The following is a 17195-nucleotide window of genomic DNA, read 5'->3' as shown; positions in this document are numbered from 1 at the left end:
AATTCATATGTTTGAAGGACATATGAGAGGAAACATATTGTTATCAGGTAAGCTATAGGGAGTTGTTATCAGTTGGTACCATGTTCTCTCCTGATCATATACAGTTCCACAGATGGATGGAGAAACCAAGTCTGGTAAACTTCGATTGATTTCCTACAGTATATCTGCGTGGGTGCCCTTGCCGAGTCATTCCAAATCCTACAATGCTTGTGCTTATAAACGCGAACTTGAGCACAAGAAGCACCGCCGCACAAGTACACTGGCCAATCACAGCGCGTCCTTGCACAAGTGGTACAGGCTTTGGGATGACGTTTGGGAACCTCTTGGTTCTCAAACATCTCAATGTCACTAAAGACTAAACTTCAGACCTCCTAAAACTGATAGTCTAGGGTGGCTCTGGGTAGAAAACAGAGTTAGGCAATTGAAACTGGGACTGACCCACAGCCACAATACGCAACACAAGAGGAAGCGAGAACAACGATCTGGTACCATCCACTTTCAAAACAAACATGGATAAATTCTCCTTCTACAGCACTGGAATGTCCTGCAGACTCCCTCCCTTAAAAAATGCAAATCACTGGCGTCCTTTATAACAGGCCACCTTTCAGCATGCCAAAGGTGAGGAGATGATCGTTCCCCCGTTAGTCAAGTGACTACCGCCGACCTCCTTATAATATAACCCCCTTAATTTCCCCCAAACCTGTACATATATTTTTTTCTTTTTACTTTTTATGATGATTAGAATTTTGTTATTTTGTTATTTTTCATATCATGATTATGAATTGAATACCCAGGACATGAATGGAAACAAGACCGCAAGGACGGCGATCCCTTCACGTGTTTGACACTACTCAGTACTGTTTACATTTCTGACAATAAAGTATCAATCAATCGATCAATCAATCACGTGCCCCCACCGTTTAGGAGACCAGAATCACACAATATTCACAGCAGTTTGAGTTTACCAAATGGTGTGGGAAGATATGGGGAAGTACGCATATAGACTGTAAGGCTGGGGGAGGTAACCACGTACCATTTCCAAACTAGTGTCGAGGCGTAGGATTGTCTATCTAGCAATATATCAAATAACCCTTAGAGATTAGAGAGGACAGGACTCAGGGTGTTCCCCATGACTGTCTGGAACACAGCAGCACAACACTATAACCTGATAGCACGCACGCACACGCACACTCACATACACATGCACATATGCACGCAGGCACGCATAAAAGCATGTTCAAAGGCATGGGTAGCAAGAGAGAAGTCATTTCATTCTATATACAGGGAGAGAAAAAAATGAAATGGGAGGAAAATGGCAAGGCGGCACAAAAATAAAACGCAGATGTGCAGATGCATTCATGCAGAAAATCCTTCCCTTTAATCCAATTCCTCACGCTTTATTAAAACAGAGCCAGGGAGATAGAGAGAGACAGGGACCATGACGAAGAGGCTCGCATTCACTGTACACGCACACGCGCACACACACACACACACACACACACACACACACACACACACACACACACACACACACACACACACACACAACCAAAACAAACACAAAACACAAATCAAAAGGAAGTGTGAGAAAATAGAGGGGCCTATAAAGGAACAAATGCAAATTCTCTCATTCACTCGTTCAACGTTCTATTTCATTCCCTATCACACACACACACACACACACACACACACACACACACACACACACACACACACACACACACACACACACACACACACACACACACACACACACACACACACACACACACACACACACACACACACACTGTACCAGTGGTACAGTACTCCACTCACACTTCTCTATACTAGCTCACAGAGCGTGTCGCAAGATACTCTGCTATTTTCGCGGAAGATATTTGGCATAACAAATATTGTCAAATAATAAGGATTGAGGAAGAATGTCTAACTAATAGGCATATTGTGCATGGGGGAAAATATCTCAAAATGAAATACTGTTGGCGTGATATTCTTTGCTGCATACTGTGACGTGTTGAGCGTTTAGATCGGTACTTGAGCATTGTTCAGAACATGCTATAGTGCTGCTGGGTCCGCAGAGCTCAACAAAGTTTAAGAACCGCTGGTGTAGATGGAAAAAGGAGGGGGGGGGGGCAAGCATAGAGCCATGAAGGACTCCAGTCAATAAAGGGTTTAAGTGGCTATCAGGCCAGGCTGTCTCTTCCTCTCCTCCGTCTCACCCTCCACACCCACCTCGCACCCCCTCGTTTCTCTTCTCTCGCTCTCCCTCCACAAAACCTCCGTCATCATCCGCCCTGAATAGGAGGATGATCTATCGCGCAATGAATTTTAGGCGTAAGTCAGTGTGCAGAACTTTGTGGGCGTGCATTACGTGAGAGAGTGTGTATGTGGCATGCGTCTGCGCAGAGACTGTGGTGCACGCGTATGTGTGGCTCTGAATGCATGCGTGCACAGTGTGTGTGTGTGTGTGTGTGTGTGTGTGTGTGTGTGACTGTGTGTGTGTGTGTGTGTGTGTGTGTGTGTGTGTGTGTGTGTGTGCGTGCGTGCATGTGTGCATGTGCATGCGTTCGTTTGTGTGAGAATGTTCATGGCATGGCATGGTGACATGGCGGGATAAGCCTGTCCGTCAGGGGTGTGGTAGCTTTATATGGGCTGTCTCCATATTTCGATGGGTGTCGGGCTGCCTGTCCTTGGCCAGGCTGATAGTGATCCTAATTAAAACGGATTATGGCCTGTCTCCCTCAGAGGGAGACGACGGCCTGTTGCCTGTTGTTGACGGCTCAGGGCCGTGCGTGCAGCGAACCGTCAACCCCCCACCCCCACCCCCAGCACCCTCAACGTGACTGGGCCGGCGGACAGCAGCTCTGGGGGAGAGGGGGTGAAAAGAGGACTCGCTCAGTGCTCACAAGACAAGTGCCAGCAGCACTCGCATGCATTTTGCAAAACCAGGCAAGCACGAAATATGCATATCCACCCCCCGCGCACGCGCACTCGCACGCTCACACGCACTCGCACTCGCACGCTCACACGCACACGCACACACAAAATTACCACCCCTTTTACAGCCCCAATCCTGACTGCCGAAATAACCCCGGTGAACCTCGACAGCCAGCCAGGTTCAGGCGGTACACATGCAGTATATCCCATCATACACAGTCTCACGCATGGAAACTCTGACAGCTGTGTGCAAGGGGATGCCCCTGAACACAGCAAAAATAGGCACAAATATTATCATGATGTGTTTTTCCATAATAATGGCCATGGCTGCCATTTAATTACAACAATCACCTGCTATTTGCTTATAATCACCAGTTGTTTGCCACAAAGGAATATGAATATTATGATACAGGCACACGGGTAGATAGATATACAATGACATGTCCTATAACATGGCATCTGAAAAGGGGGGTAGCGTTAAATTTAGACACACTAACAACAACACGGACCCTTTGAAGGTGCGGTGTAATGCGGAACCGATGCTGCACTACAAAGGACTTAATGTTCAGATGCTCCGTGTGGTGACATTTAATGTCATGACATTTCATGTCAATGAAACGTGTGGGTGGGAGACAACAGCTGCAGTACATGGAAAAAACATAATATGAATGCTCTTGCCTCAGGGAGGCACACGAGAAACAATATAGAGAAAAAGACAGAGAGCGCATAAAATGAAAGAGAGAAACTGAAACCAGAAATATTGAGACAGAGAGAGAGAGAGAGAGAGAGAGAGAGAGGGGGGGGGAGAGACAGGTGATACTAGACTTCCATCTGGACTCTCCATTCTCAAACATATACTTGGCCTTCGGATGAGACCTCCTCAAAATAGCAGCCATACAACCAGTGTTGGGGAGTATTAAGCTACATGTAGCTGAGCTACGTAGCTGAGCTACATTTTGCTGTAGCTTGTGGTATTTTAGCTACATTCATATTTGTGTACCTCGTCAAGTAGCTCAGCTACCTTTTGGGTCATTTTTGTAGCTTAGCTACTCAAGTTACAAGCTACAATTTTGGGCAATAACATGAAAGAAATATATTAATTTTGACCATTGGTTGCTGTGTTAATTCTTGTACTAGAACCCCCTTTGAAAAATCAAGGACTGTTCCTTTTTCTGATTGCTTTGAGGGCATATCAGCACTTGACAGCTGCCTCTAATTGGCCTCTGATTGGCCCTGGTATCACAGGGTGGGAGGGGTCTCCCAGGGGGGAGCAGGGGTCTCCTAGAGGGGAGGAGGGGTCTCCCAGAGGGAGCAGGGGGAGGAGGGGTCTCCCAGAGGGGAGCAGGGTAGGGGGGTCTCCCAGAGGGGAGCAGGGTGGGGGGGTCTCCCAGAGGGGAGCAGGGTGGGGGGGTCTCCCAGAGGGCAGCAGGGTGAGGGGGGGTCTCCCAGAGGGGAGCAGGGTGAGGAGGGGTCTCCCAGAGGGGAGCAGGGTGGGGGGGTCTCCCAGAGGGGAGCAGGGTGAGGAGGGGTCTCCCAGAGGGGAGCAGGGTGGGGGGGTCTCCCAGAGGGGAGCAGGGGGAGGAGGGGTCTCCCAGAGGGGAGCAGGGTGGGGGGGTCTCCCAGAGGGGAGCAGGGTGGGGGGGTCTCCCAGAGGGGAGCAGGCTGGGAGGAGGGGTCTCCCAGAGGGGAGGGGTCTCCCAGAGGGGAGCAGGGTGGGAGGGGTCTCCCAGAGGGGAGCAGGGTGAGGAGGGGTCTCCCAGAGGGGAGCAGGGGGAGGAGGGGTCTCCCAGAGGGGAGCAGGGGGAGGAGGGGTCTCCCAGAGGGGAGCAGGGTGGGGGGGTCTCCCAGAGGGGAGCAGGGTGGGGGGGTCTCCCAGAGGGGAGCAGGGTGAGGAGGGGTCTCCCAGAGGGGAGGGGTCTCCCAGAGGGGAGCAGGGTGGGAGGGGTCTCCCAGAGGGGAGCAGGGTGAGGAGGGGTCTCCCAGAGGGGAGCAGGGGGAGGAGGGGTCTCCCAGAGGGGAGCAGGGTGAGGAGGGGTCTCCCAGAGGGGAGCAGGGTGAGGAGGGGTCTCCCAGAGGGGAGCAGGGTGAGGAGGGGTCTCCCAGAGGGGAGCAGGGTGAGGAGGGGTCTCCCAGAGGGGAGCAGGGGGAGGAGGGGTCTCCCAGAGGGGAGCAGGGTGAGAAGGGGTCTCCCAGAGGGGAGCAGGGTGGGGGGGTCTCCCAGAGGGGAGCAGGGTGGGGGGGTCTCCCAGAGGGGAGGAGGGGTCTCCCAGAGGGGAGGGGTCTCCCAGAGGGGAGCAGGGTGGGGGGGTCTCCCAGAGGGGAGCAGGGGGAGGAGGGGTCTCCCAGAGGGGAGCAGGGTGAGGAGGGGTCTCCCAAAGGGGAGCAGGCTGGGAGGGGTCTCCCAGAGGGGAGCAGGGTGGGGGGGTCTCCCAGAGGGGAGCAGGGTGGGAGGGGTCTCCCAGAGGGGAGCAGGGGTCTCCCAGAGGGGAGCAGGGGTCTCCCAGAGGGGAGCAGGGTGAGGAGGGGTCTCCCAGAGGGGAGCAGGCTGGGAGGGGTCTCCCAGAGGGGAGCAGGGGGAGGAGGGGTCTCCCAGAGGGGAGCAGGGGGAGGAGGGGTCTCCCAGAGGGGAGCAGGGGGAGGAGGGGTCTCCCCGAGGGGAGCAGGGTGGGAGGGGTCTCCCAGAGGGGAGGAGGGGTCTCCCAGAGGGGAGCAGGGTGGGAGGGGTCTCCCAGAGGGGAGGAGGGGTCTCCCGCATGTACATTCTCAATTTAACGCTGAAAAATAAAAAGTAGCTGAGCTACTTTGAGCTACTTTTTCCATGTAGCTGTAGCTTTACAAGCTACATCTCTCCAGGGGTAGCTATGTAGCTTGATCAAGCTACTGCCATGGTGAGCTACTTGTAGCTTTACAAGCTACGCTTTCAAAGTAACTTGCCCAACACTGCATACAACACGCACCTTGACACACATCCTCTCTCTCTGTCTGGCATTTTAGCCGTCATAACAGTGATTGAAAAACCATAATCATGTTTGTCATCCACCAATGGCGTGCTAATAGTAGCACATGCCCGGTGCCAGAGACTGACAAAGGACATGCAGGAAGAGAGGAGAGAGAAGAGAACAAAGGTGGATGCTTGTACCAGCTGTCAGCTCACAGACGCAGGGAGGGAAGGTATAACGCACATCCACATGGCAATTCACTGGGAGAAATGCACAAGCATGCAAGCACGCACCGGCACACCCACGCACGCACGCACGCAGGCACGCACGCACGCACACGCACACTCACACTCACACGCACACGCACACGCACACGCACACGCACACAGCCTCTTCCAAAACATATATTTACATATTCACAATTATCACAAATCACCCACTCTGTAGCATTCACGGAGTCTATAAATATCTGCACCAGACATGAAAAAAGAAAACTGAATTTTATGCAGAAACGGAATAAAATGCAGACGTGCTCATACACACAAGCATGAACACAAGCACTCATGCATGCATGCACACGCACGCATGCACGCACGCACGCACACACACATGCACGCACACACACACACACAGGAGAGAGGAGCTGAGGACACAGCAGAGGACTGTGTGCCTGGGGGAAGTCAACAGAAGGTGACCACAGATAAGGCTGTGTGATTGTGACTGAATGTCGCACACTGTTCAGCAGATTAACTGCTGCAGCACCCAACCAACCACATGACAAGACGCAAAGCGACGCCGCTGCATTGACAGCGCAATGCGCCGCTGTGCGCTGCAATACAACTTGCGCATAAACAAAACACATGCACGCACGCACGCACACACACGCACGCACGCACGCACACGCACATTTGATTTATTTTATTTGGATCTGCACAAGAGGCGTAATACAATAGACCCAAACACTGATCAGAATTAGGTTATACATTATATGGTCCAACCAGATATAGCTGCTGCACATGCTGCTTAACACACAGAGGGAAAAGAAGAGAAAGAAATATATATAGCACATTGTTGACATACTATTACTTGACACTACTAGACAGGATGTTTGTTTTGGGTTTTTTAAGCCACCTATAGGGATAAATGAAACAACGCCTTCTCCAGACAGACAGACTGCCCATAGTAGCTGAGACAGAACAGTATTTAGCCAGCTTTTTTGCATTTGTTTTTAGCAATCCACCCAATTGCAGAACCCTGAGCACAAGTTTATGGACATGGCCCAGACTTCCAAATACAAGGACAATAAGTTGACAGTTATATCACAAGGCCATAATACGTTCCACCAGAAGCTGATATTTCATAAGTTTGGATGTAAAACAAGTGTCCATATACAAATCAAATGGGCAGCCTATTTCAAATATAGTGACAGTTTTTCTAATTTCATTGATGAACACAATATCTGGGGTATTTGGAATATTTTGTAGTGAATTGACATGTGTGTCATTGTGATCAAACCAGTCTATTTTTACAGTGCTGTGTTTATACATTCTTGTTGTCCTGTCCTGTACTCCTCTGATCTTGTCTGAGACCAGGTCCACCAGACGGTCATGTCTGGCAATGTACAGTCCTTTATAGTGGCTGCAACCATTTAAGATGTGTGCGACTGTTTCTTTGTCATGTGGTACTGGATGTAGGATGCAGTGTGGGTCGTGTGCTGATGGGTACCAGGTTAGTACTGCATGTAGGATGCAGTGTGGGTCGTGTGCTGATGGGTACCAGGTTGGTACTGGATGTAGGATGCAGTGTGGGTCGTGTGCTGATGGGTACCAGGTTGGTACTGCATGTAGGATGCAGTGTGGGTCGTGTGCTGATGGGTACCAGGTTGGTACTGCATGTAGGATGCAGTGTGGGTCGTGTGCTGATGGGTACCAGGTTGGTACTGCATGTAGGATGCAGTGTGGGTCGTGTGCTGATGGGTACCAGGTTGCCAAGTTGAACTTGGTCGGCAACACCTGTAAACGGGCTTTAATAGTGAAAATGAGAATGTCCTCACCTATGGTGTTATTTGACAGTATAGAGTGTGATAATGAGTGGTTTGCAAAGGGAAGAAGAGCCAGTTTTCCCTGCAGCCTCAGACTGGTCCAGTGTTGTGCACTTTCTGATCGCTTCATTCCTAGAATGGTGGCTCTTGCGGTCGCGGATTTGATTGACAGTTCATGGTGCGCACCGTCCTGCTCGTAGGTCGCACATGCACGGACACGCGGATCTATGATGATGCTGTTGTTGAGCGCAGCAGTTGTTGTATCAGGCGCCACCCACTTCAACTGTAATCCTGATCGCTGGCATAGATCATTAAGATCCATCCAGTCGGACCGCACACTGAATCCAGCGGCTTTAATGTCCAATTTACCATTCGCCTTAGTCTTGAATCCAAGGAACTGCGTCTCATTCTCCAGCGCGGGTGGTACTTTACGTCACTACATGTGTTGAATGAGTGACTCACGAGCCATTTCCCTGACCGTGGGGTCGTCGCTGTTGAGCATATTTATAAGGTGACTGGTTCTGGTGGCGGTGTAAACCCATTCAATATTCGGTACACCCAGACCACCATCTCTGATGGGCTGAAACAGTATGGCACGGGTGGAGTGAGTATTGAGACAGAACCAGCCCCTCACCAAGCAAGGTGATTGCAAGGATAAAATTCACCACACTCCAGGGACACCCTGTTTTAATACCTATACCAAGCTTGATTGGATCAGTCAGAGTATTCCCACATATAACGTGAATGTAGGATTTTTCATAGACATTCGTCACTATATCTATGTACAGTTGTGGCAGCTGGATTTCACTGAGAGCATAAATCATAACATTATGAGGCAATGTGCCGAATGCATCACGGAAATCTAAGAAAACAGAATAGAACTTTGCAGAGTCATGTTTAAAGTTGTCGATGCCTGTCTTCAGACAGAAAACATGCTCATTCATTCCTTGACGGGCAATATACACCTTTTGTTCAGATGACAGAATGCCAGTGTCTGTGAGCCAGGGCAGAATACGGGCCAATATGCATTTCATGAATACTTTATATATTGTCGGTAAAAGTGAAATGTCCCTCCACGTAGAAGGGTCGTCAGGAATATTGCCTTTTTTAGGCACACACACACACACACACACACACACACACTCGCACACACACACACACACACACACACACACACAGTCTGGTAGACGCCATCGGTCTGTTGATTGTGTACTTTCTGTGATCCTGCTGGGCCAGATGCATGGACTGTGATTGGATGAGTAGGTTCCCGCAGTGCTGAACGAGAAGAGGGAAACAACATGCCATCACCACTAAGATCTGTCCTATACCAACAGTCAGCCAATGAAGACCAGCTAAGATCTGTCCTATACCAACAGTCAGCCAATGAAGACCAGCAAAGATCTGTCCTATAACAACAGTCAGCCAATGAAGACCAGCAAAGATCTGTCCTATACCAACAGTCAGCCAATGAAGACCAGCAAAGATCTGTCCTATAACAACAGTCAGCCAATGAAGACCAGCTAAGATCTGTCCTATAACAACAGTTAGCCAATGAAGACCAGCTAAGATCTGTCCTATAACAACAGTCAGCCAATGAAGACCAGCAAAGGTCTGTCCTATAACAACAGTCAGCCAATGAAGACCAGCAAAGATCTGTCCTATAACAGTCAGCCAATGAAGACCAGCAAAGGTCTGTCCTATACCAACAGTCAGCCAATGAAGACCAGCAAAGATCTCAGAATCAGAATCAGAATCAAACTTTATTGTCACATCATATTACAGGTAACATGGGTGAAATTCTTGTTTGTGCAGGCTCATCATTGCAGTTAAAAAGAAAAGAAAGTGCATAGTACATGACTAATCTACATGGTACAATGTATGCATATAAAAAATAAATAAAGTGATGTAGCATATGTGTTTATACAGAGTAGTCTCTACTAAAGTAGACCAGTCCGTTCAGTCTGTGTGGCGTCACCAATCCTAGCTCTTGTTCAGCAGTCTAATTGTGGACAAGTAGAAGCTGTTCAAGAGTCTGGTGGTGCTGCTCTTGATGCTCAGGTAGCGTTTGCCCGGCCGTGGGCGTGGAAGTGGTTTGAACAGGCTATGGCTGGGGTGATGGATGTCCCTGATAATGCTCTCAGCCTTAGCCACACAACGTCTCTCGTGTATTTCCTGGAGTGGGGAAAGCTCCCCTCCCACGATGCGCTGTGCTGTTCGCACCACTCTCTGCAGATCTGTCCTATACCAACAGTCAGCCAATGAAGACCAGCAAAGGTCTGTCCTATACCAACAGTCAGCCAATGAAGACCAGCAAAGCTGTTGCCCTAGCCAGTGTCGTTACCAGGGAGCATGACCCGTTGCTATGTAATTACGTTCTATTTGTACCACGGCCAGCACCTGAAGTGTGCACGTTTGAGAGAGAGAAAAATTGTCAATGCGTGCGTGTGTGTCACACACACGCACGCATTGACAATATTTCAGTGTGTGTGTGTGTGTGTGTGAGTGTGTGTGTGTGTGTGTACATTCAGTACGTGGGTTGAAGGAGAAAGCAGGAGGCTGAGCACTTGGAACATCTAACTGTACTAGTGACTAACTCAATTCAGTTCAATTCAAATTAGCTTTATTGGCATGAGCAAAGTGGAACAAAACAAATGATACACAGTCTACTGAAACTAAAATATCCTAAAATGAACTGTGCTATAGTTTATTTCATGCAAATTAGGAATCACAAATAACCTACGTAAAATGGCCATTCCCCCATGTGATAAGTCAAAGCTATATGGCAACAAATAGTGCAAAGCAGTGATTTTGCTGAAAGTGAAATTCCATAGCATGAAATCCTACAACTCTCAGAGAACAAAGAGCCTGGAAAGAGAAAAATGCAACTTTGCAACAGTCAAACCACTCTCTCTAGCCAGCAGGAACACCGCCATCAAACACCACCACTACTTCATTAGCCACTCAATTACTGACTTCACTCAACTGTGCGTGCGTGCGTGCACACGTCCGTGCGTGCGTGCGTGCGTGTGCGTGCATGCACACATGCGTGCACACGTGCGTGTGCTTGCGCGTGTGCGCAATCACACCCTCAGGCTCTGTCTGGACATATTCTGGCGAATGGAATCCAATTTATTTTATCTTCTACTGAAAACAAAGCAGAGGAGATGGAACTGAACCGGGGAGGCTGATGAAAGTGTGCAGCGCGCGTCTGTCCTCCATCGTCTCATGTATGTTTCTGCTCTGGATAAGCAGGCCACCATCAATATGCTACAGTAGATAGAGTAGAGCACTGAGTACATGTCTGCACCCAGTACCCAACTAATAATGTTATCAGTTTTGTATTGAAAGCTAATTTTACAATAACAATAAAGTATTGTTTGGGGGAATAACCTTTCACTGATTCTAAAGGAGTCGAATCAACATCATCAGTTGGTGTTGGATTAGTTTTTTATCTGTGCACTTTTACTTCATTAGGAAAATAATAATAATAATATATATTTGACATTCACTTCACCCTCTTGCGACAAATATAGAGTAGATTCTATACCGATCGAAGATTTAGCACACAGAAAAATTATCAGTGTTAAGAAAAGGCTGGGAACGTGGTCAGGATAAGCAGCTAATAAGGGACTGGTCACTCAGTCCAGCGGACCTACCTGTGTTGCTGGGGACCTTGCCATTGCTGATCTGTTTCAGTCTCTTCTGGTGGGACTTGCCGCTGTAGTGGATCTGGGCCTGGGCAGCCGAGTTGAGCTGGATGTTACACACGTCGCACACCGTGTAGCTCCGCTGCTTCCTCTCTCTCTTGGGCCTGTGGACGTCAGAAGACAGGGCACCTCCTGCCGGCTGCTCGGCAGCCTCATCCTGGGGGTCGGAGTGAGGCTCCACGTCCATCTGGACCCCCAAACTGGCTCCAAACCCCCTCCGGTCCGTCTCGGAGTTCGTCAGAGCCGAGGAACTAAATGGACGCTTCATACCTACATGGGACAAAATAAAGACGGTTGCAGAGTCAGAATGACGGAGAGAGAGGGGGGTAGGTGGACAGACAGAGACAATATACCAACAGGACAAACTGGAAGGAAATATGGAACAAATGGAAAGAGTGCAGACAGAGTCGTATATAGAATAATCTATAACAGTGGTTCTCAACCTTTTCAGCTCTATAATATAACTCAGTTATAGGTTTGCAGCTCAGGTCTCGGTTGTGTTCACAGAGTCCTGGTGTCGTGCCAACTGCCAAGGCATTTATTTATATCAGACCTGGTCCACAGAGCGAGGATCAGAGGACCTTGTCGGTCACAGCGCCCTGATGTTAGCATTACGCCATACAGCCTACAGTGTATCACAGAGATAGGCTGAATGCTCTGCCCGCTGAGGGGAACAAAGGAACCATCGCGGTCTGTCTCCGTGCCTGGCGTAGCATGCGGCCTGCTCACAATCCACCCTGTTAAAACCTGATCGCTCCATGGAGTATACACCTGATATATAAAGATATCCCTGATTCGCATGGCTTTGTGGAGGAGTGCGTAATGCGTAATGTGACCCTGTTCCTGCATGTCTGATGTAAGTCTGTCAGCCTGTCGGCACCTCCGCAAACACATTAAAGGTTAAAGTATTTGTCACATACATTGCTGTATGGAAAATGTGTTCTCCGCATCTGTTGGAGCGGTGAGCCGCTCAGGAATCATTTGTTGTTGATCCTCCAATCCAACCCTTGTTGCTGAGTGCCAAGCAGGAAGTCATTGGGTCCCATTCTAATAGGGGATTCACACTATGGTCCCGGGTGCGCACTCGGGACCACTTGGCAGATGTTGTGGTAGTGTGAATGATGCGTACCGTTCCCGGGAGCGGATCGCCCAACCGTCCCCGGGACCACATGGGGGGAGGGTCTCTGGACCGTTGAAGTGTATTCAGATACGGATCGTTCCAATGTGAATGCATGCAGTCGACGAGCCAAGCGTCAACAAAAAAAAACACAGCCTCTGCACGATGCGTAACACCAGCGCATTTCTCAACGCCGCCCTTCTCCTGTTGAATCTGCTTATACGCGCAGCACCGCGCTGATCTTATTCTGCGGACTACACGTGGCTCTTGGGCTTTGCTTGGCACAGTTTCCAAAGTAAAACAAAAATAATAATAATGCTAAAGTAGAATCCATAGCAAACTAATAAAGAGGCAATGCAATTCAGTGTGTCTGGATTTATTTGAGACAATGTCGCACAGTTGATGGTCAGTGTCCGTGCGCGCCAGCCATCAAGCACACCGTCATCAGGAGGATTAAAGTGTATTATGCAAGTGTACCCGGGTGCACTGTTGAATCTCGGGCAATGTGTCCGTCTCAGTGTGAATCCCCTATTAAAGTATTTCATGGTATGACCCGGCCGGGGTTCGAAGCTTGACCTCCCAGTTTCAGGGCGGACACTCCAACCACAAGGCCACTGAGCTGGTTACAGTACAGTACAGTACAGTACAGTACAGTACAGTACAGTACAGTACAGTACAGTACAGTACAGTACAGTACAGTACAGTACAGTACAGTACAGTACAGTACAGTACAGTACAGTACAGTACAGTACGTTGTGTAACAGTGGTGCTTTTGGGGGACATTAAAGAACCACTTGGGGGAGACATAGAGCTGCAATGCCTGTTTCTGAAGAGCAGCCCAGTGGCATCATCATACATGCTACCTTTCTGTGTGTATATCCCTGCAAAACAATGCTCTGAGTGGCTTCAGTCGAGAAATGTATTCATAATAAAATATAGAACAGGAAAAGCAACTAGGAAGGGTAATGGGAATGTATAATGTAATACATGTATGTAGGAGGCATACATTATGTATCCTACATTATAATTGGCAGCAAAGAACGGCATTAAATATAAAACTGGGACTGGGAAGAAAGTGCAGTAACTTAGATTGGACAACTGCCTTTTAGTTTGTAATATCAGAAAATATATTTTCTAAAATGAAAACAAACCACAAGCTTAGAAGACTCAAATCAATAGGAGATACTGCACAATGAAATAATGATATCTGTGTTGAATATTTGACAATATGAATGTTTGTTTAATAATGTAAGAATTGGTATATGGCACCTGTTTATTGATACTTACAGTATGCATGGGAAATCATTGAAATCATTATAAAAATCCAATCAGCAATTGATTTGTCCAGTGTTTTCAGAGGACAAGCCTATACAGACTATTGATCTTTGAGGATGTTTCACAGAGCGACAGTAAAATATAAAGCACAAGGAGCAGCAAGATAAGGGACTTCTGTGTGCCAATAAAGGTGAAACCCTCGCCGTGGCCAGACAGACACTCTTATAACTGCTGCTAATCCCCAGGAGGTAGAGAAACTGTTCCTCAAATGAGCAATGATGCCCAGTGATCTCAACCTGTGGGCCGGAGGCTATCCTGGTGGGCCGTGAGCATACTGCAAGTGGACCCCCCTTCCCCTATTCATTTATGAATACATACATGTACTGTATAAGCTGAGGTCATTTCACTTTACTTGAGTATAGCCTATTTACATATTTTTAATATAGCCTACTTTATACTTCTGCTACACTATACATCTCACAGGTACTGTAAATGTTGCATTTTCTTTTTACTTCAATACAATTATTTGACAGCTTATGATGTATTATTTTCATTTTCATTTTCATTTTCATTTTCATTTTCATTTTTATTTTTATTTTTATTTTTATTTTCATTTTGTTAAATCACTGGCTCAGGGCCCAGGCGGTGGCGTAACCGTCTGGGCACCCGACTGGTGATCCAGTCGCAGTGTGCCGCGGGTTCGACTCCCGAGCCTGACACGGCCTTTACTGCATGTCTTCCCCCATCTCGCTCCCGTTTCCTGTCAGCCTACTGTCTGTCCCTCCAAAAAACAAACAATAAAAGGCGTAAGCCGCAAAAAAATATCTTAAAAAAAAATATATATATCACTGGCTCAGTGGTGATTTACTGTCCACCCTGAGATTGGGAGCTAAGGGGTTGAATCCCTGGCCGAGTCTGTATATAAGACTATATAACATTGGTATTCAATGGCTTCCTTCTTGGCACCAAGCACCAAGGGTGGGATTGGGGGGTAAGTCCCTGTGACATACCAGTGTCATGTCATGTCATGTCATGTCATGTCATGTCCAAGTACTGGACATATGTACAGTACGTGTGTAAAGCTGCCTCACACTAAGGAAACAGCAGAGGAGGACCTATGGGCCACATGGCTCAGGATCTCTCTGTGTAGGCCTGTCACAAGTATTACATATTGACTAATTGCAATTATTTTTGCATAATTGTTGTTTCCATGTTAAAAATCCATTAAAAAAATTAAATAGCAGAAATAACAGCTCAGTCACTTTGTGTTCACGTGTGCATGTGAAAGCTACTTGTACATTTTTGGAAAGAAACAAAATATTTGTCACATCTGCCCTGTGCAATTTGTGACAAAGCCTAAAAGGCAAACTGAAACTGAAATACAAATTGTAACATTCCAATGTTCAATGCAAAAAACCACACACACAATTAAATCGTTATTGGCAATTGTATGTCTGACAATTTGACAACTTAAATGTGTAATAGTGACAGCCCTCCTCGGTTCCTAAGCATCAAAGCGATAGCAGATAAAGTAATACAAATCATCCCTATACCTTTACTAGCTGCAATGTTGAAGTGATAAAGCATTACTAATTAGTAATTTTAAATAAAGTAAAAAATAATCTGAACTTCCTCCTCCATGCAGACCACCACACCTCCACAGGACTGTCTGTGCCTGGCCAGTCTCTCAAAGTGGGGTCCGGGGACCCCCAGGGGTCCTTGGGAGGGTTCCTGGGGGGTCCCTGGCAAAACATATTTTGAGATGGGGGTCCGCAGACATGAAAGGGTTTTTTGAAAACCACTGCTCTAAAAATAACAGTACTGTAGCTCTGTCAGGGATTGAGACTCCTGAAACACTTCCAGCTGCTGCCTCCTCACATCCGCCTAGAGTTATTTATGTAAACACACACACACACACACACACACACACACACACACACACACACACACACACACACACACACAAACCGCCCAGTCACACATGGATCAATGTACACACGTACCACAGAAAACCTCTGTGACGCCTACACGCTCTTACTCAATCACCCACACCAGCAATACACATTTACATTCAGACACACTTTCCTCTCTCTCTCACACTCACACACACACACACACACACACACACACACACACACACACACACACACACACACACACACACACACACACACACACACACACACACACACACACACACACACACACACACACACACACACACACACACACACACACACACACACACAGCTTCTATGAAGGCAGCTATTCACATGGTTAGTCTGGGAGCACTCAAAGACTCCATCAGACGTTTTCTCAGAAGCTTGTGAGCATCGCTGCTTTCTGGCCCTCGACCACTGCACCCCACCACAGCTCTGCTAGCCTCTTTATAGCGTAGCATGATTCCATAAACAAAACTCCATACTGAAGAGCTATAATGTCCTGAAAAACATTCCTTTCTGCATGTCATCATGACCTTGAAGGCAACTCAGCAGAGCATAGAGCCCATCTGACATCTCAAGAGACAGGCCAGCCATTAGACAATCTGCATCCGTGAAATCACCTGCTGGATGGTGAGTCCCAGCAGGAACAAAGGTGCGTGCGTGAGTGCGTGAGTGTGTGTGTGAGAGAGAGAGAGAGAGAGAGAGAGAGAGAGAGAGAGAGAGAGAGAGAGAGAGAGATAGAGATAGAGATAGAGATAGAGATAGAGATAGAGATAGAGATAGAGATAGAGATAGAGATAGAGATATGGATAATACTTTCATGTATGTTTGTGTTTATAAAATGGCATAATGTGCATGCGTGGGTGTGTGTGTGTGTGTGTGTGTGTGTGTGTGTGTGTGTGTGTGTGTGTGTGTGCGTGCATGCGTGCACTGGCTGTGTGACTCGTGCTGGGCTGAAGCTATGGACAAGAAAGAGACAGTCAGGAGGATAGTGGGGGTAAACATGGGGGGGGGGGGGTTGTGGAAACCTCTTCTAGCCTTCCTAGATCCTCCGTTTCCACATTCTGACATGGCACTAACCCCACCGACCCCCATAGACCCCCTCCATCTTTGCTTGGCACACAGTAACCATCAATCACTGCTGTGATCTACCGCTGAAAGACTGAGGCTCAGCCAGCATAGCAGCGTAGCAATGAAACCGCTATTTACGAGCCTGGCTTCGCTGAGCCTGAAATA

The 17195-nt window shown here is 47.9% G+C and overlaps 1 protein-coding gene across 1 annotated transcript in view; it reads right to left on the bottom strand.

Moving 5' to 3' along the window:
• Positions 1–17195, bottom strand: part of znf385c (zinc finger protein 385C) — a 185720-nt gene that overhangs the window by 105193 nt on the left and 63332 nt on the right. Inside the window, exon 2 of the mRNA XM_083780357.1 lies at positions 11574–11894. Within this exon, the coding sequence (XP_083636483.1) occupies positions 11574–11894 (321 nt within the window). The remainder of the gene's footprint in view (positions 1–11573; positions 11895–17195) is intronic.

This window comes from Protomyctophum parallelum (assembly GCF_964188405.1).
Source record: "Protomyctophum parallelum genome assembly, chromosome: 13".
In the NCBI taxonomy this organism is placed as follows: Eukaryota; Metazoa; Chordata; class Actinopteri; order Myctophiformes; family Myctophidae; genus Protomyctophum; species Protomyctophum parallelum.
Note: the sequence above shows the minus strand (reverse complement) of the source record. Positions and strands in the feature narration are given on the sequence as shown.